This window comes from Balaenoptera physalus (assembly GCF_965194825.1).
Source record: "Balaenoptera physalus genome assembly, chromosome: 6".
In the NCBI taxonomy this organism is placed as follows: Eukaryota; Metazoa; Chordata; class Mammalia; order Artiodactyla; family Balaenopteridae; genus Balaenoptera; species Balaenoptera physalus.
Window position 1 is genome coordinate 134,574,030 of NC_138885.1, and position 19,714 is coordinate 134,593,743.

The 19,714-nt window shown below is 48.7% G+C and overlaps 1 protein-coding gene across 5 annotated transcripts in view; it reads right to left on the reverse strand.

The window, feature by feature from the left end:
- The window catches only part of DRC11 (dynein regulatory complex subunit 11), a 172,218-nt gene that overhangs the window by 71,395 nt on the left and 81,109 nt on the right, over positions 1–19,714 (reverse strand). For all 5 annotated transcript variants that reach the window (XM_082466349.1, XM_082466346.1, XM_082466348.1 and 2 more), the window contains 3 exons: positions 10,170–10,245; positions 2,994–3,100; positions 2,728–2,829 (listed from right to left, as the gene is read on the reverse strand). In XM_082466349.1, the coding sequence (XP_082322475.1) occupies positions 2,728–2,829; positions 2,994–3,100; positions 10,170–10,245 (285 nt within the window). The remainder of the gene's footprint in view (positions 1–2,727; positions 2,830–2,993; positions 3,101–10,169; positions 10,246–19,714) is intronic.

Genomic DNA, 19,714 nt, shown 5'->3' on the forward strand with positions numbered 1-19,714 from the left:
ACAAAGAGGAAGGTCAGGGTGCTGGAGTGCAGCCAGGGAGGAGAGGTGGGTGATGAGCCTGAAGAAGAGGACACTGGCGAGGTTGGTCATGGCCTTGTAAGCCTGTCATCTTTATCCTTGGGGGAACTGGGGTGTCATTGAAGGGTTTCAGCATGGAGTGCTAAGGTCATATTTATATTTCAAAAGGAGCACTCAGGCTGCTGTATAATCTCTGACCAAGTCACTGTTTCTGGATAATTCTGGAATAATACTGCCAAATTCTATCCCTCTGAGTCCTCTTTCCCCTTTTCTATGTTCAAGGTTGCCCATTCCCCTTCTGCTAATGGTCTTCTTAAGGAGAGGATTTAGTATAGTTAATTAAGTTTCAGCTTACGAAATTAAATCATATTTATGTCTCCCAAGGTCGTTTGGATTGGAATTATGAGAATTGAAAACTCTACAGTTACACAATTACCATCAATCTATTGGGGTACCCTGAGTGCATCTATTGTGTGTTCAACCAGTTTAATTCCAAGAGAGAAATTCATAGCAATTTCTCACCCTGTGACATGTCATGAGTTAGGACATGGTGAGGGCAGACACCAGGCTGTAAGGAGTGAGAGGGGGCAGCAGTACAGAGGGTGCCCTTGGGCCAGACTGATGATCAGTTGTTGGGTAAGAGGAGGAAGGCTATTCTCAGCTGAAGGGGTACAGTCACCTCCTGGTTTCATTTCCCGTTTTGTCTGGCTTGATTTCCATGTTCAGTCATTAAAGTATCACTTTCTGAAGACGTGAAATTCATTAATAGGGTCAATGGGTGGCATATTTATTTCCTACTGATGAGGGAATAGCCTATAGAGAGCCCTCAGTGGGCTACAGAGATGGAGCCTCAGTAGAGGCCCATGAAGGACATTCAGAGTCAGAGTTAAACTGTAAACTGTAAAGTCAACACAAAAACCCATACAGCCCCTGGGCTGGTGAAACTAGTCACTATGTAGCTGGGAGTGTGATAAACTCTGAGGGAGTGAGTCCCAGGAAGAGTTGATGGACCATGGAAACTTGAGAAAGCCTTCAAAGGGCACAGGCTGCCCACAACCCTGCCAGCTCCTCTGCCTGGAGTATCCTGGCCCCAGAGGTAGGGCTGGCTCTGGATCGAAGTGGACCATGTTCACAACACTTCTGATGCCAGATGTGCGGGGCTCTCCCCCGCCAAGCAGTTTTCTGCAACACCAGCTGGGGGTCCTGCAATGTAACTCAATTCTGACACTGTCTACCTGGAGATAGAGTCAGATCCCACAGGTTAAGGGTGATGTCCCACCAGACTGCTCCCCACCCCACTTCCGATGCCACTTGCCAAGTCCAGGTTGTCACCTATGTTTCTCACCAACCGGCTACAAACCCCTCCTCAGGTTTGATTAATTTGTGAGAGTGGTTCACAGAACTCAGGGAAACACTTACTTCCATCTACCAGTTCATTAAAGGATATGATAAAGGATACAGAAGAACAACCAGATGAAGAGGTGTGTAGGGCAAGGTCTGGGAGGGCCCTGAGTGCAGGAGCTTCTGCCCCTGTGAAATTGGGGTGTGTTACCCTCCCAGTATGTGGATGTGTTAACCCACCTGGAAACTCTCCAAATCCCATTATTATTGGGGTTTCATGGAAGCTTCCTCATGTGGGCTTGATCAATTATTAACTCCATTTCCATCTTCTGTCCCCTCTCTAGAGAATGTGGGTGGGTGGAGCTGAGAATTCCAGGCTTCTAATCATGGCTTGGTCTTCCCTGTAACCAGCTCCCACCTGGGAGCCATCTAGAAGCCCACCCAGCATTGCCTCATTGTGACAAAAGACGCTCCCAGTGTGCTTATCACTTAGGAATTTACAAGGGTTCCAGGAGCTCCCTGCCAACAACCAGGGGCAGAGACCAATACGTATATTTTCTATTATCTCACAGGACCCTAGTATGTGAACATGGAATATTGGAATCCAACTGGCTACTCGAAACCACTCTTGAGACGGATGGGTGGCAACTGAAAATTCAATTCATCGGATTCCCCGACTCACAGGGAACCTGCTCATTGCCACTGGCTTCCCCTACAGATCTTCTACAGGGAGAGACGGGTGGGCATTTGAGGCACATGCCCCAGCTCCTCCGATAGGTCTCATCCCACTTGTGGGGCTTGGGTACCACGGATCTGCAGTGATGGTGGACTGGGAAAGTTACTCCCAGACTGTTGGATTTATCTCATTTATGAGCCCACAACCCTGAGGGCTACCTGGTGGACCAAGGTAAATTCACCAAAGGTAGGCACGTTTCCCGGAGAATCAGCCTGGGACAGCCAGGGTCCGCGGGCAGCACGCCTGGACGGGCCACTACCCGCGGGGGCCGGGCTTCTAGTCACGGTTTGGATCTGCCCTCTGCTTCCCGTGCATAAGAACCACTCACCTGGGGCTTCCTTGGTGGCACAGTGGTTGAGAATCTGCCTGCCAATGTAGGGGACACGGGTTCGAGCCCTGGTCTGGGAAGATCCCACATGCCGCGGAGCAACTGGGCCCGTGAGCCACAACTACTGAGCCTGCACGTCTGGAGCCTGTGCTCCGCAACAAGAGAGGCCACGATAGTGAGAGGCCCGCACACCGCGATGAAGAGTGGCCCCCGCTTGCCGCAACTAGAAAGAAAAGCCCTTGCACAGAAACGAAGACCCAACACAGCCATAAATAAATAATTAAAAAAAAAAAGAACCACTCACCTTTTTACTTCCTTTCTTCCTTCCTGTTTTGCCCGATAATTCCTTCTCTCTGTTCACAGCTAGTTTTAAGTTTTTTAGTTCCTGTCTCATCAGCTCGTCAACCTAGGTGAATACAAAAGACCCTAGGTTTAGGTGACTTCGCATGACTTGTGTTTTCTTTGTGAAGTTAAAAATAGCTTAAATTCTGGGTAGGTTATTAACAGGAAATTGTAACAAAGCACTGCAGTGACTGACTTACCGGGACTCCAGCATAAAAGCAGTCTTACCTGCAGCCGGATCTCCGACTCCAATTCTTTCCGTTTGTCCTCTTTGATCAGTTCGGGATCATAGCCCTGGGGGACATTCCACGATTCATCTTTATTCTTCCACAGGTCTGTACTCCAGAAGGATAAAGAAAAAGAAAAGGAAATTTTTTCAGCGTGAAGACTAATGTCGACTTAAAAAAAATGTACACCATGAGAGTTGTGAGTCAAGTTTTATTTGGGGCAAAATGAGGACTATAGCCCGGGAGACAGCGTCTCAGATAGCTCTGAGAAACTGCTCTAAAGAGGTAGGGGGTCAGGTTAGCATATATGTGATTTTGGTGAAGGGGGAGTACACGCAATCGAGCACATATTTTTTTGCAGAAGGTTTCTGCTAGTCACGAGGAGCAGTCGTCACCATGAAGGATTTTAGTGCTTTTCTAGATAGGAGGAGATACAAGAATTGGGCTCATAAAATTGGCTCCTGAAAATATCTAACTATTCTGAAGACCTGTTCTGCCAGTTTCTCCCAGAGCACAGAGGGCCCCATGTCAGCTCTCCACCCTGAACTCCTTTCAGGGGGTGTTGCAAGTCAGCAGCTGCAGAGCACATGATTTAATCCTTGTAGAGGTAGACGGCAAGTGCCCATTCCTTTGTGGCTGACATGAAGGAACGCAGTTTTGTGATATGTAACACAACCTCAGTTTTCTGCTCTACCTCCTTCTCCACTTCCCAAACAGAAGGATTGTGCCTGTATAATATCTAAAAAATAAAGAAGGAAACTGCTCATGTGAAAAGATCCAATAAAAAAGTATGAAACAAACAGCATTCTTCCATACGATTAAACACGTGTAAAAAATAGTATGTTAATTGTGGGATTATACAGTTATAGACGACTGTTTCTGTAATACGTTTTACATTATTTTTATTATTCAAATGACTCGCTAAAATAGGAGAGATTTTGTTGCTAGTTCAACTCACCAGTAATTTACCCTGGCTCCTAGTAAAAGCCAACACTGAACCCACAAGGACCCACTACTCGCCCCTAATTCAACGGCTCTATTTTTGTATCACTTTTTGGATGTTTTTGAAATCATACATATTTTACATTTCCCTTTTGCCTGGCAGTTAGGAGGATGGTTAGAGAAATATGACTCTAGAGGAAATAAGGGTAATTTTGTATCACTGGAATAAATGGAAATAAACTTGTTTTCTCAGAAAGGGAGTTCCAAATTGCACAGAGGTGCAGATCACTGGATCCTGGCTGTGGGATTGGGGGATCTCCCAGGGGAAAAAGACTTGCCAGTTTGGGAAATGAGATCTCTTCCTTGAATTTGTGTTCAGAATGTGATGGAAAATTTCTGGAACAAAACCTGCAACCACCACTCAGCTGGGCCACTTTGCCGGGAACGCATCCCTGGAGCACTGATGCTGTTCAAAACTCGGGAAGGCAACCGAGGGCCACGGGGCCCCAGGCAGGGGTTTCCCCACCTCCGTCTGACAATGGCTATGGCTTGGGAAGAAAGGGGGTCGTGCGGGGCCTAGATGGCAGGCGGTGAACGATGGGATGGAAGTTTCTCAAGCATGGCCTCTCCTACGAGCACCACACAGGATCCTGAGACTAGCCAGGACTGTGCCCCCCGACACAGCTGACCAAGAAGGGTGGCATTAGAGGACAAGCCATAGAGGACGGTCACGGTCACAGGCAGAAACACACGTCCGGGCGCACAGGGAGCGAGAGGTGTCAACTGTGAAGGCGGACAGCACAGAAGATTCTCGGAGAGTCAAGTGGGCAAACAGATGAGAGAGGAGGGTGGAATCTCCACGTAAATCACGGAGGCCGGGGATGAGCGGAAGCAACGAGAAAGGAGAGGAGAAGGGATGGGACGTGGTGTGAGCCAGGAATGGCTGCAGATCCTGGGGAGATGGAGCAAAAGGGCGACGAGATGCAGATGCACAAGAACGGGCGACTGGGCAAGGGCATCGCCCGGAGGGCTCCAGCCAGGTGGAAGCCCCGTCAGGTGGATCCCCCATGCTACCACTTTCCAGCTGCTGGTCTCAGTCTTTCTTCCCTTTCCTTGTCAACAATCTCCGCCTCTCGAGGGGCGAGGAACCAGGCAGGACAGCAGCTACTCTAAAAACACTTGTGCCCAGAGAGCAAGTGGAAGTGAGGACGCTGAGGACCGCTGGGCATGTCCTCTTAGGGGTCCGAGTCAGGACCACACAGGACGCAAGGGGAGCAAGACGGGATGCGGGTGTGCAGCTCCAGTTTCCCGAAAGGGTGGGTCGGGTCCACAAGCCACAGGCTGGAGACCCTGACGCTGCTCCCAGAGGCTGGCATGGAGATTTCTGGAAGTGAGAAGGGGCACCACAAGGTGATGGGCGCACACAGGTCAGGCCTGGCTCACTTCCTGGAGAGTTAGCTGGGCAGAGGGGTCGGCCTGTCTGGATTCCAGGCCCGGCGAGGGCTCTTAGGCCCACCGGCCTCCCACCAGCAAACCAAGGGCAGTGCGGCCTGGTCACGGCCAATCCTTGGCTGGTCACAGTCTGTGCCAGGAAGATAGCAAGGAGAAACCTACGGGTGATAAAAAGTTTCAGGGGCAGATTTTTGAAAATGAGGATGATGAAAGAACCCAAACCTTTTCTAGGGTGGCTAGTGTGGATTTATAAGAAATAGACAAGAAACACATCACAGAAGGGGTAAAATTTTCATAGAATTGATTCACCCACATGTCCTTCTCCAGCAGGGTGGCCACGTGAGAGGTGGCCCAGCCGCTAGGGCTCAGACGATGGGACGGGCTGATACGGCAGGAGAGGTTTGGGGGTGTGCCTCCTGTATGCCTGTCTGAGGGTGACCTCAGTTTCTGCTCTGGCCTGAATACCTGTCCCTCCCGAGAAGGGGGATTTTGCAGTGAGCTTGTAAGGTGTGAGTACACAAAGGAGAGGCTGGCTCACGGGCTTGAAGGCAACTGCGCCTTCTCTGTACGTTTTTCTGAAATTTACATAAGCTTAGACTGTGGAAAACTTTGAAATGCAGGAATAATATAACGCTTCTTTTTTATGGGTTTAAAATTGTAAGCTTTCCCCCTTGAAAATACTATAACTGTGTTAAAACGTGCTATTCACTAATAACAACTCTTTTCTAGCAGATTTCCCCCTTGTATGATGACTAAATCTTCTCCCACAGCAAAACCCACCTGTTTCACTAAGATCTTTTAGAGCAAAACTGCTTTGTTATTTAAAGGAAGCTACACTGCTTTTTCACGGGATAGATTTACTAAGACTGGGAAGCCATGTGTTTCATAATGAAAGGAACACAGAATATTCAACAGAAAGGAAAGCAAGATGTGATTATTTATGTAAAAGCAGTGGCACCTCGTGACATTCCCATTTCTGGAGCTGTAACTATTTTACAGATAAAACAGTTCGTAGCAGCCTTTCCCGGTTTCACTCTAGTTCATGTAAATGGACCTAGTTTTCCACTGCAACTTTGTTTTTCTCATGACACTTTTGCACAGGGCACTTCTCAATCCCTTCAAGAATTTCATGGACATTTCTAATTGCAGGAAGCTATTCATGGCTCTCAAAGGAAAACAACTGCCCGCTCTTTCCTACAGCAGAGAATGAGCTTTTATCCCAGAATTGGGAAAGTGGGAGCTGCGGCAGCTTTTGCAGGTTGAGGGGTGACGAGGAGGGGGCTTAATCTCAGTGATTAAAATGCTAATGTTTCGTCTGAGAAGGAAAACCTTTGGTTTTTATGAAAAGAATTCTCAGATGAAAACATTTAATTTCTGTAAATTACCGAAGACTGGACAGGTAACTCATCAAATGCCCCAACAGCCAACTAGGAAAATCACGCTTCATGTTTCCTGCTCCCGAGTGGCTTGTGTTTTCTTAGTCTTGATGGAATCAGATATTACACACTAGGTGTGGGTCGTTTCAAGAGCTTTGCTGGGTGGGTCCGCAGGCTTCCCATGGGAACATTAGATGTCCCCCAAATTAATTACTGTTTTTATCAAAATAATGCAGGCACCTTATTTTAAAGTCAGAGTATTGAAAAGATTATAATAAAAAAACTCTGCCTTCCAGTTACACTGTCCAGTGGCATTTATTCCCACATTCATTCACTCAAAAATGCATTGACTAGATTCAGATTCATTCATAAATCTGATCTATTTGTAAATTATGAAATTCATGCCCTGCCCTCATGGACCTGGCCCCCCCCCTCTCGCGGGGAGACAGCAAACACACACACGGAAGTCACAGGGAGGTGAGTAAAGTGGGGTCAGGGGCGGGCACAGGTGAGGTGGGAGAAGGCCTGAAGGGACAAGCATTGAAGGCAAGGGGAACAGAAAGTACGACAGCCCTGAGGTGGGAGTGTGAGCAGCTTGTGGGAGGAAGAGCACAGGGCCCACGGGAGGAGGGTGTGAAGTGATCTAGCTTCACGTGGGCTCTTCTGGTTGTTTCTCTGTTCCTCTCCCAATGTCTAGATGATACGCTTATACTGCTGCTTCTTGATTCATCAATTTTGGACATGGGCTCCTGACTCCCTGTTAAGGTAGGTGAGAAGTTTGCTCTTCTCCACTTTTCTTTCTTTCTCCATGTAGTTACATCAGAGGTCAAGGGAGCCAGGCCTTCCAAATCCCGAGTGTGAGTGTATTGAGATGTACCTGGCACCTAAAACTCCCCACTGGCAGCCCCTCTCAGGACACCCAGTAGGACAGGCTCCACCAAAATGAGGGAGTAACAGGAAAATGAAGGGGTGACAGTCACAGAAGGCAAAGGAAGCCCCAAGGAGGACAGCTGGCAGGGCTCCAGAAGGGAGGTGTTCAGAAGAAGAGGAGCCGGTCAGTTACCTAATGCGTTCGAAGGCCTGGAAAATTATCTCGAAGGTTGGTGATAGATATGCAGAATACGAAACAAAAGACAGTGTGTACAGACCAATACATGAAGTCATGTGAAGTGGTGTCTTAACAAATGGCAGCTATTGTCTGGGACACAGCCCTGAGTTCCGGGGGCACCCCAGCCAGGCCTGTGACTTACTGCGATTCCTAGCTGGGTCCCTCGGAGGCAGCTAGGGCCAGCCTAACAAGCCATCCAACTTGTGCCGCTGTCCCCACCCACCTACCGCCACAGCACCTGGTGTGTTGTGAGCCTGCTGGTGGCATGCGCCAGCTTTGTAGCTCCAGGCTAGCACTGCACCTGCACATTGCAGTCAATCAATGTTTGTTGAGTGAATATGTAAGTGAATGGATGCTTTGATAGGGATTGCTTGGCACCACTGTTTGTTACAGAGTTGGTATTATCTTGGTGGGAATGTCAGTTGGTGCAGCCGCTATAGAGAACAGCATGGAGGTTCCTCAAAAAACTGAAAAACAGAGTTGCCATATGATCCTGCAATCCCACTCCTGGGCATATATCTGGACAAAACTGTAATTTGAAAAGATACTTGCACCCCAGTGTTCATTGCAGCACTATTTACAATAGCCAAGACATGGAAACAAATTAAATATCCATCGACAGAGCAACGGATAAAGAAGATGTGGTACATATATACAATGGAATACTACTCAGCCATAAAAAAAGAATGCAATGATGCCATTTGCAGCTACATGGATGGACCTAGAGATTATTATACTGAGTGAAGTAAGTCAGAAAGAGAAAGACAAATACCATATGATATCACTTATGTGTGGAATCTAAAATATGACACAAATGAACTAATCTTCAAAAGAGAAACAGACTCACAGACATAGAGAACAGACTTGTGGCTGCCAAGGGGGTGGTGGGGATGGGGGAGGGTTGGAGTGGGAGTTTGGGGTCAGCAGATGCAAACTATATAGAATGGATACACAACAAGGTCCTACTGTATATAGCACAGGGAACTATATTCAATATCCTGTAATAAACCATAATGGAAAAGAAAAACAGTTGATGTTCTCAAACGTGAATGATGGCAGGTCTTCTATCAGTAGACCTGATAGAAGATCAGATCTGCTGATCATGGGTAAGTGATGTTTACCGCTCCTGGTTGTTATAAAGGTAAGTAAGATGGGAACGAAAACACAAAGCCTTCTGTGTCTTGGGCACCTAATCAATGTTAATTTACACTTTGACCTCCTTCTTCACCAATTAAAGCAGTCGCTAAATCCTGCTGGGGTCATCCTTTCCCTGCGCTTCTGTCTTCGTTCAGCATCTCAGGTAGAGTGGGACCCTTGCCACTAGTGGTAAGTGAAAGAATTTCAGGAGGTACACGGACATTCTTTTTTTTTTGGCCACACTGCACGGCATGCAGGATGTTAGTTCCCTGACCAGGGACCGAACCCGCTCCCCTTGCAGTGGAAGTGTGGAGTCTTAACCACTGGACTGCCGGGGGGAAGTCCACAGACATTCTTATTTTATAGAACCGGCATATCAAACCTGCAACGACTTTTGATATAGTTGCTGAGGATGAGGCTCAATTAATTGGGGTAAAAACCGTGCGTCAATTAAAAATAGATATTAAGTAAATAATAGTACCGGTGCTGTCCACCTAAGACCAGAATCAGGAAGAAGGCACGCATGTGACTGGAGTTTGGAAATATTCTGCTTCACGCCCTTATTGCATTTTTCAGTAATTTCCAAATAACACTGATGACCAGGGTCACCTTGGCAGGTCATTCTGTGTTGGGATTTGTTGTGAGGGTGGGGTGGAACCACAGGAATTGGAAAACCGTTCCAGTAAAGTATAATGAGAGTATCTCAAAGACCAATCCATACACTTGACGAATGAGCCAGATCATACTCTGCTAAGTATGCTGAACATGGGAGAAAAGATTTAGGTGTCAGTGTTCAGGCACGAGTCTTAGTCTAATAGGATTAAAACATTTTACTGTACATACGGCATTGATTTTCTTAATTTAAACAATCCAGGGAAAATCCTTCTTCCCTTTCATTCCTAGCAAGAGAATGTTCAGCTGAAGTCTTAAGGGTTTAAAACAGAACAGAGGTTTAGATTAGGTTCTCATCTTCCTCTTTTACCAGTTATATGCCTTGAAGCCACCCAAAGGAATTTTAATAGAGATGGACAGAAGGTCTTGGCTGTGAATTGCATGTCTGCAGCCTCTCATGATTGGGCAGCAAATTCTGCCCAACAGAGGCTGAGGCCACACTGGGTGGACAGGGCCACCTCAGTCAGCACGCCTATTCTGCTAAACTGACCTTTGTATACGTTATTTCCTTCTTCCATCATATGAAGGAAAACACTCGGTGACATTTTCCAGCCCTCACCTTCTTCCTGTGAAAGCAGAATAATACACTTGTTAATTACAGGCAGAGTTTATCTGTCGTGATCAGACAGTGAAAGGCACGTACATCGTGGTTGCTGTGACTACAGAAAAGCACGTAGACTCTTTTCTGGTTTGTGGGGCGTCTGCCCACCTGGGCAGTTTCCCTGCTGACCAGTCTGAGCAGGGAGTGCTGTGTCCACCGACCAGGGCGGGGATGGTCTGGAGACTTGGGTCTGCCTTCGGGCTCCCTGGGGTACCCCACCCCGAGTTTGGTCCTGTCCTCTGATGCTCTGCTCCTTCCTTGCTCTGAAAGCTGATGCCCGCCCAAGTCCTGCCACCTCCTTCGCCACGTTGCCGTGACCCAGATTTGCTGCTGCTCTCCGTCTGTGTTCTGCTCCGCCACTTGTCAGGTGGTGGTTTGTAGGAGCACCCGGGCTGCTCCTTTCTTGGCTTGCCTGTCCCCTCCCTGGGCCAGGAAGCCAGTCCTGAGCCCCAGCCTGAGCTGGAGGTCCTGCCAGCCTCCCTGCCCTGGGCCCCCGCTGCAGAGAGAGCCTGGCCACGCCACCCTTGGTCCCGGCTGCCTCTGTGCAGCCAGATGGGAGCTGCAGGGACACCGGCCACTGCAGCTGGAGGGTCTGCCCCGACCCCCGGCAGAAGTCCCCTTTGCCCTACACCACCAGGGCTGTTCCGCGTCGTGAAGAGCCATACCTCGCAAAGGCCCGTCTGACGTTTCTGGGCAATAATGTTTGTACTGTATTAAGAGTCAGGTGCCCGATGACCCAAATCCTGGTTACTGTCACCCCACAAAGGGCAAAAGGAGGGATGCTGGTCTACACGATGTCCATGAGGAGTTTCCAAAGCAATCAAATTGCTCTCTGTACAGCTTGAAGGAGGAGCGGCAATAAGATGGTGAGCGCCTCTGGTGAGTCTGGGCACAGGACGTGCCATTTCTGGGACCTGACGCGCCACGTGCCGTGGTTCGGCAGCGCCCGGGTACCAGATCCCCGCCTACCTCTCCTCCCCTACTCCACGTGGCAGTCGGGAAGACACGTGAGACGAGCTCACGAGAGCGATGGGAGCTCCCAGGAGGAAGTCAGGGTGGCGGGAGGACTCTGACCCCCGCGGGGGTGGGGTGACACGGGAGACCTGCCCGCACCATGGCTCACGAAACACGCGGGGGCTATCACAGCCTCCTCGAGGGGCCACCCGCCTTGCAGACCCGGGGGGAGAACCTGGACCCAGAAATCCTGGGGCCTCCACGCCTGTGGAGCAACTGACCCACCTTCCAGGACCCACAGGAAATCAGAGCTCACGGGGGAAGGAGCCCCACTCACTCACACAGCCCAGGACACCCAGTCATTCGAGAAGAATCAGCCCGAGAAGCGCGGAGAAGACCAGTGTTGGAAAAAGGCATGTCCTTGGAGGACACAGATGATTCACAGACAGAAAGGGGCACCTGAAATAGCTAATTGATACTCTCAGAGATATTACTCATCTCTCTCCCCGCCTCTCTCTCTCCAGGTATCACTAAGCATTCACGGATCTTTTGTATTTTTCAGTCAGTGTGCTGCTGACGGACATGTTGTTGCTCTTTTGGTTTTGGATACTCAGATCGTCCTGTATTTGGCCTCTGGGAGCCCCTATAGGTGGTGGGTGTGCGCCTTCATGGGTAGAGGTGGAGGAGGAGGGGGAAGGGAAAGGGAGGGGGAGGAGTGCTGTTCCAGGGAGGGAGCATCGTGGAAGCGCTTTCGGCAGAGGGACCAGTTCGTGTGAGTCTGAGCTGGAAGGCCGTGTTGCCTTTGGTAACTGGAAGTTAGTAGGGGAGGGGCGTACGGAACAGGGCCAAGCAGACAGACAGAGAGAAAGAGACGCAGATGTAGAGAGGGGACGGACTTTGGAAGGCCCATGAGCCGTGCTCCTCAGAGAGTGTGAACTTGGTCTGAGAGCAGGGCAGCCACCTGGGGGTCCCCGCAGGAGCCTGGCACGAATGGATCTGCTTGTCGGGTCATGACTCTGGCTGGAGCACGGGCACAGGCTGGAGGGGGTCAGGGTGCCCACCTCTCTTGGACCAGAATTCATTTTCCCATCTTCTTCTGTGGAAAATTCATCTTAGGTCTGAGGCAACTATCCCCTCCTCTGTGAAGCCGTCCTGGATTCTCCCAGGTCAAGAAGACTCTCCCCTGGCTCAGTAGGATCTGCTTATCTTTCCTGGCGCCTGTTTCTCTGTGCATATTATTGGCTATTTGTGTGCCTGTCTTAGCTGCTCTCTTGGGCTGTGGGCCCCCATGGAGAAGGATTCCGTCTTGCTGATATTTTGTACCCTATATGGAACCAGCATCAGGCCTGCTCTCTAGGCGTTTAACGCATGTAAGTAAAAATAAGATTTATAGATCTATTTGTACAGCTTTATTTCTATAATAAATATCAAGTTCTCAAAGGGAGTAAAACACTGTAAGACCAGTTTTGGAAACATCTGATCCCGATTACACAGAATGACAGCGGACGTTAGCGGTTCCCACGACTTTCCACGTGGTAATGACGTAACTGGCCGTCACAGGAGACACCTTTTAACCAGAGAGAAAGCACGATGGAACACGTCTGCTTTCCTTTTTAGAGATATTTCTTCCTTTGGTCAATAGTTAATTGGACATATCCTTTCCTTTGGTTGCTGTTTTAAACACTTAATATCTTGCTCATTTTGACAATTACTGGGAGAGAGAAATTCCATGAGGAGGTTTTACCCTCTCAACTCCAAAGTCACTTTTTTTTTCTGAATCTTTCACTGTGAAGGGTTCATACAAGTACAGCTGCACCTGTCAATGGTGCCTGCCTTGACCAACATCCCTTTCTGATGGAAACTTCTCGGCCACAACTCCCAGCTCAGCCGAGTGGCTGGAGAGTGTCTAACCAGAGAGATGCGCCTCTCCTGGAGCAGCCTGACCCCGAGGAGCTGGACTGGCCAGCCGCATTGGCTCCCTCTGCACTGGCGCGGGAACACACAGGTGGACCGGCCAGCTGGCAGCAACGTGAGAACGCGGGTCCCAGCCACCACACGGCCTTCTTTAGAGAAGGGGGTGGACAGAGGAGCTGGTCCTGGTGGACCTGGGTCCTGCAACTCCCAGCTCCAGCCCACGCCTGCCAGGTCCTAAGCCCTCCACGTGCCCTGACTCCATCTCATTGTCTGCTGACCTGAGCGAGCTGGTGTTGCCACCCAGAAGACCCAGTGAGTCCCAATAAGAAACAGCGTCTTAGGGCTTCCTTGGTGGCGCAGTGGTTGAGAATCTGCCTGCCAATGCAGGGGACTCGGGTTCAAGCCCTGGTCTGGGAAGATCCCACATGCCGCAGAGCAACTAAGCCCGTGCGCCACAACTACTGAGCCTGCGCTCTAGAGCCCGTGAGCCACAACTACTGAGCCCGCGAGCCACAACTACTGAGCCCGTGAGCCACAACTACTGAAGCCCACGCACCTAGAGCCCGTGCTCCGCAACAAGAGAAGCCATCGCAATGAGAAGCCCACACACAACGCAACCAAGAGTAGTCCCCGCTCGCCACAACTAGAGAAAGCCTGCACACAGCAACGGAGACACAATGCAGCCAAAGATAAAAATAAATAAAATAAATAAATGTACTAAAAAAAAAATAAAGAAACAGCGTCTTAGATATGTCCAGCCTTTCCATTTGTTCAGAAATGTTATAAATATCACTGAGGATCTGCTCTGTGCAGACGCCAGCCAGGGATGTCCAGAGAGGGGGGCTGGCTCACCCCAGCTCCTCCTGCGAGCTAATGCCAGAGCCATGTTGCATGTTTTGCAAAAATGCTTATTAATTGTAGAAAAGACACCATTGCAACAATGCGATAGAGATTTTAAAAATCCAAGGAAATAATCAGCTGCATCACTGTCACCTTTATCCAATGAACCTTTCATTTTTCTTTTTCTTTATTTATATGCATAGGTGATGTCTGTCAGTTACAGCATAATTATAATGATAAAAAAGTTTTGCCAGCTGAGTAGGTGAAACATAGTATTAACTTTTAATTCATATGCCTTCTTTGGGTGCCACTGAACTTTATTTTGTCTTGAGTTTTTTGTGTGTGTGTGTGGGGGGGGCTAGTTTACCAGCTTTATGACCTTATCTTGTTTACTTGTAAATATTTCCTGAGCACTTAACGCGTGTGGAAATTTCTAGGTGCTGGGGTTACAAGGGTGCATCCTTCAGGCTCTACCTTTGGGGTCTGCCTCTGGGATCTCCTGCACTGGGATTCGCAGATTCTCACTGACCGTGCCTTGGGACACCCCTTGATGTCACACCACCATCCCTCTTCCTGATATCTGCCAGTGTCACCTCTTACTAGGTGACTCCTGGGTCCTGAGCTTCCCCGTGACTGTGACTGTCAGATATATATTTTCCCCCGTGGAAACTGGGAGTCGCCTTCCCACCCCCCTCCTCCAGTGCAGCCCAGCCCCTTGCCCTCTGGCCTGCCTGCTCAGGCGAACAAGACCTTGGACAGCCCTGGCCCACATTCCGACACTCACTTCTTCCAGAGGCAGCCCAACTCCACTGTTAGAAAACACTTTCTTTTTACTTAACCCAGTGGAGAGCATAAAAGAAAAGACCTCCAATACCCCAGTTCTACCCCAGACCAGGGAAATGAGAATCTCCTCGAATGGGGAACGGACATTTTCTTAGAACCAGCCCATTCTGTGCTATTCTAATCGACCGCTAGAGCAAGGACCACAGGTTAACAGAAGCCCTCTTTCCATCAGATGAGACCCGGTTCGTCCTCCGGGAGCGTCAGAGAATCCAAATCCTCGTCAAGCCCAAAGTCAGCTCACAGTGAAACCTTCTTGGCTCCTTTACCTACATCTCAGAAAGAGACTTCCAGATAGTTCCACCTCCTGGTTCTCTCCTATGGACGGATATGTTCTAGTCAGCCAGGTGCCCAGTGGTCTAATGGTTACAGGCGGAGCCATGGTCAGCTTCCTTCTTGGCCTGAACGTGAAGGTGGCCGGCCTTCCGGATGTTTCCATCACACCACGAGTCAGACAGCTGACAAGTCCTCCTGACTTTTCCATGTATGTCCCATGTAGACGGGTTTCTCCTACCTTGAGATTGTACTGATGGCTTTGTATTTTTATTGCTAATAAATGCCAATTTCTTACCTTTGGTCTCTGAACTGACGTTATGCTCCTGGAGGGCGGTGTCTATTATGTCTCATTCATTTTATGTCTCCATTGCCTTCCACACTTGCTGACTCACCAAACAGACGAGAGAGTCGTGTTCTCACCTCCCAGCCTCACTCAGAGGGTTGAGTCATGGGCTCTCTGTCCTCTGCATGGTCGCACCTGGTGCCGTGATCTGTGGTCTGTGGCATCTGGCTTTCTTCTCTTTTTGCAAATTGAGCCATTGCCACAGCTCCGGCCTCTGGGCCGCTCTTTCTCCAGGATGCCTCAAACATCGCATCTAGCAGCAGTGAGACCTGCCTGCCTGGCCTCTCGGTCCCACTAGGAAGCTCCGCCACACGGAGGTTCTTTTCGGGCAGCTGGCTATTCTCAGATCAGCTCCCCACTTTCTTGTCATGACCCAATCCGTCATAAGTCATTAAGGACAAAGCAGTTTCTTAGTAAGAATAAACCGGTGGACGCCCCTCGATTTGATTTTTAGAACATATTTATAACGTCAATGTACTGAAACTGACAATTTTTAGTAAGTTTCCATCTATTGTGTGACATGGGTCCTTATACAACACAATTTTTTTCCTTAATCATCATCAACGAGATAGCGATACAGAGAAAAACGCAGAGGATTCCAAAAGATTTTTCATTGTCAAATATCGTATCCTAGGTATTTGTCTTGGTGAAGTTAGGAGAGTGGACAGAGGTAAACAGTGTGCCTGCCCACGCCCCTCCCCAAATGTTAACCATTAGGATCATTTCCAGCCTGGCTTAAAGAGAGACTCAGACGAACAGAAGCCCTGTTGAAATTTTCTATGAGCCAACGTGTGCATCTGAAGTGGTCTGTGGGTGGAGGGACGGTTGGCACTTCACATTAGTGGGTAAGTGTCAAAATTCAAGTAGGGTCACATCTGTTCCGTTTTTTTAAAAAATTTTTTCGGCCACACCATGCAGCACGTGGGATCTTAGTTCCCCGACCAGGGCTCGAACCCGTGCTCCCTGGAGTGGAAGCGCTGAGTCTTAACCACTGGACCTCTTGGAAAGTCCCTGTTCCGTTTCTTAAACGGGGGTATGTGTTTCAGCATATACCTATTAACATACAGGTCCAAATGTCAGACTGATCACTTGTGCCTTTCAGATTATCTGATGGTTCCCCTAGGGTCTCTGTCCTGGGGTAGGAGTGAGGTTGCTGTGACTGGGAAGAGGCTGATTACTTCCCACTGAGCTGAGAGTGAAATTATAATCCTCTTTTAGATCCAGAAGTGAAAAAAATCAGCCCAGAAGCTATCATCGTTAAAAACTGCCTTTTAAAATAAAAATGCATGATAATGTGATATCTCATGAAATTTGACTTGTAAAAATACTTCATCATCTCATAACTGTTTTCAAGCTTGAGTTTAGAATGTCATTTGCCTTTTCTGCTCTCACATTCCATTGAGACTGGAGAATCAGTTACTCAACCTTTTTGGCCTTCCCACATGAAAGATGTATGGCAGATCTGACAAAACCTACAATTTGAAGTCTAAAAATGTATAGCTATGTCCTCAATACATCTGTCCCAATTTTCTCTGCGGATATCTAGGTTTAATTTCTGTCAGAAGGAGCTTCCTGGCTATTATTGTGGAATATACGACTTTCTCCCTCGGGCCATCCAGACCACCAACTTGTCTCCTTCCCCAACCCACTCACCACCATTCCGGCTCTGCACCCACCTCTGTAGTCCTCACAGGCCCCCTTTGCTGGGGGAGCCACTCTTACCTCTGTCCACCTGGCTGACCTCTCTGCCCTTTAAGAAGACTTAGCTCGAGCTAACACTCAGCCTTCTCATAGCTTAACTGACATGCTCCAGCTCAGAATCCTTACCTTTATCTTGACTTCACATCTCCACAGGACGTGACAATTAACAGTTACTAGAAATAATGTATCTTAAGAAACTATATATATATAGATAGATAGATAGATATCAGGATGTGACAATTAACAGTTACTAGCAATAATGTATCTTACTACATATATATATATATATATATATATATATATATATATATATATATATATATATATACACACACATACACATGCATAAAGAAATTTCTGGAAGGGTATATACACCAACATGTTAATGACCATTAACTTTGGGTCATGGGTGCAAGGGCAACTTCTATTTATTTTTCTCTTTCTGCTAATCAGTGATTTTTTTCCCCTCTCCATTGAACATGTACTGCTTGAGTGACGTTATATATTGCTTGATATGCTAATTAGATGAGCCTTTGCAGGGTAGGGCCAGGCCAGCAGGGGAATCCTGGGATCCTCCCGTCTTTAGTGCCTACTTCTCCTGGAAGGAAATCTCTGTGACCTTTCCAGAAAGTCACAGTGTGGGAAATCAGGGTCCAGAGAACACAGTTCACCTGCATCGGTCTGGTTCTGGTCCAGGCTACACCCAGCTGGTGGCGTGGGGCAGCTGTAGCAACTGAAGCCCGAGACGGTCCCAGCGTGAGTGGGTTCTCCACCTGCCTGTTGTCTTTGCGTGTGCCTCGCTGTGTGCTTCTTAGCTGAGCAGTGTCACACCAGTTTCAAACTTGCTTCCTGTTACACTGAGAAGCCAGAGGCCATTTGAATACAACGGTCTCCCCTTCTCCACCCTTTTCTCACTTCTTCAAATGCCTGTGCTTCTCCCGGCTTCTCCTCTGCTGCTCTTCGCTGCAGAGAAACCTTGTCTTACTCTATTCGGCATCACCTCCTGACAATTTTAAGCTCTCCCAGGCCACAGGCACTTTCCCCTTTGTCCCGGTACATTTACAGTTCTTCCCCATCTTAAAGTCCTCTCTCGACTCAAGTCATCATTTTGCAACTTCTTGAAGGAGGTATGTCCACCAGCTGCCCACAGGTCTCAGCCCGAGTGCCCTGCCTGCCTGTCATCTGCCTTCTGCACCTCCTGCCCTTGCTCCGCTTTCCTGAAATAGCCCCAGGGATGTTCTCATCACCACACTTTCTTTCTCAAGCTTCCTCCTTGACTGTTCTGCGGCATTTGACACCAGTGGTCCCTTCTCTTTAAAGAGTCTCCTGACTCTGCCTCCATCGTATTCTTAGTTTTCACTTCTCACGGTGAATGGACTGAGGGGAACAGAAGGAAAACGTTCCTTTCCTCCTTCTAGAAATTCACCCAGGTGGAAAATTAAATAGGAGCGTCATCGTGCTGCATTTCTCCCTGCCGCCAGGCTGTTTCCATCTCCCTGGTTGGTTTCACCTCTTCCCCCTGCCCTGGTAGATGGATGTAATCCAGGTCCTCCAACGTATACCCACACCGGTTTTCCTAAAACCCATCCATCCTCCCGCCTTCACTAGGGTTTCCTGCACAGGGGCAACTCCTGCATCGACACCGTGTCTTGACCCCACCTGAGTTCGTGCTGAACCTCCAGCTGATTGTCGGACATCTACCTGGATGTCCACCATCAAGGTTCTGAAGCCAGTTCCAGTTGCTCAAGACGCTTGGAAGCCACCTCAACTCCGGGTCTCCTTCTCCTCCTCAAACACCCAGGCCACCAGGCTGGTCATCCTTTGCGATATCTCCTGCAGCTTTTCCATGTTTTTCCATCCACCACTTCCACCCTAGGGTCCTCACCTGAGTACTTCCTCATTCCTTCAGAAACAACTACTGCACAGCTCCTGAGTTTCAAGCGTTGTTAGCAGTGCTGATCAGAGTTACACTGGAGTCCGGTCACTCTGGCTTCTGCGGGAAGAAGAGATTGCACGTGCAGGACACGAGGTGGGGCAGCGGCCAGGAGATTTCGTTCCCCTGAGATGAGGAGACGTGCGTAGACTCCTGTAGCTCTCCTGAGGTGCCACCCCCTCCGGGAAGCCTCCACCTTTTCCGGTGCTCATAGAGCCTCGCTCTCTTCTGGGTCTGCAGTGCTTCTCTTGGCCCTTCCCTTATACAACCCAATATGTCCTTCCTGCATGCAGTGGTTTTTGAGCTTTTTAGAGAGAAAAATCCTTTGAAAACACAAAGAAAACCCATACACCTTCTTCCCAGGAGAATGCATCTCGCATAATTCCGTACAATTTCAGGGTGTGTATCCACAGGGTCCGTGTTCCCTGGGTTACGAGCCCCTGCCTCTACAGCCCAGAAGCCTCTCACTTCCTTATATCCCCTCTCTTACTGCACTTCAGTGGACACAGAAGATGCTCAGTGTGTATATTTCCATAATGAAATCCTTATTCCTGATAGCAGCCTCTGGAAACCCATGACACTCACTTTTCCATCCGTGTGAAGTAGTGCAAAATTTGGCTTGAAATACTCTAA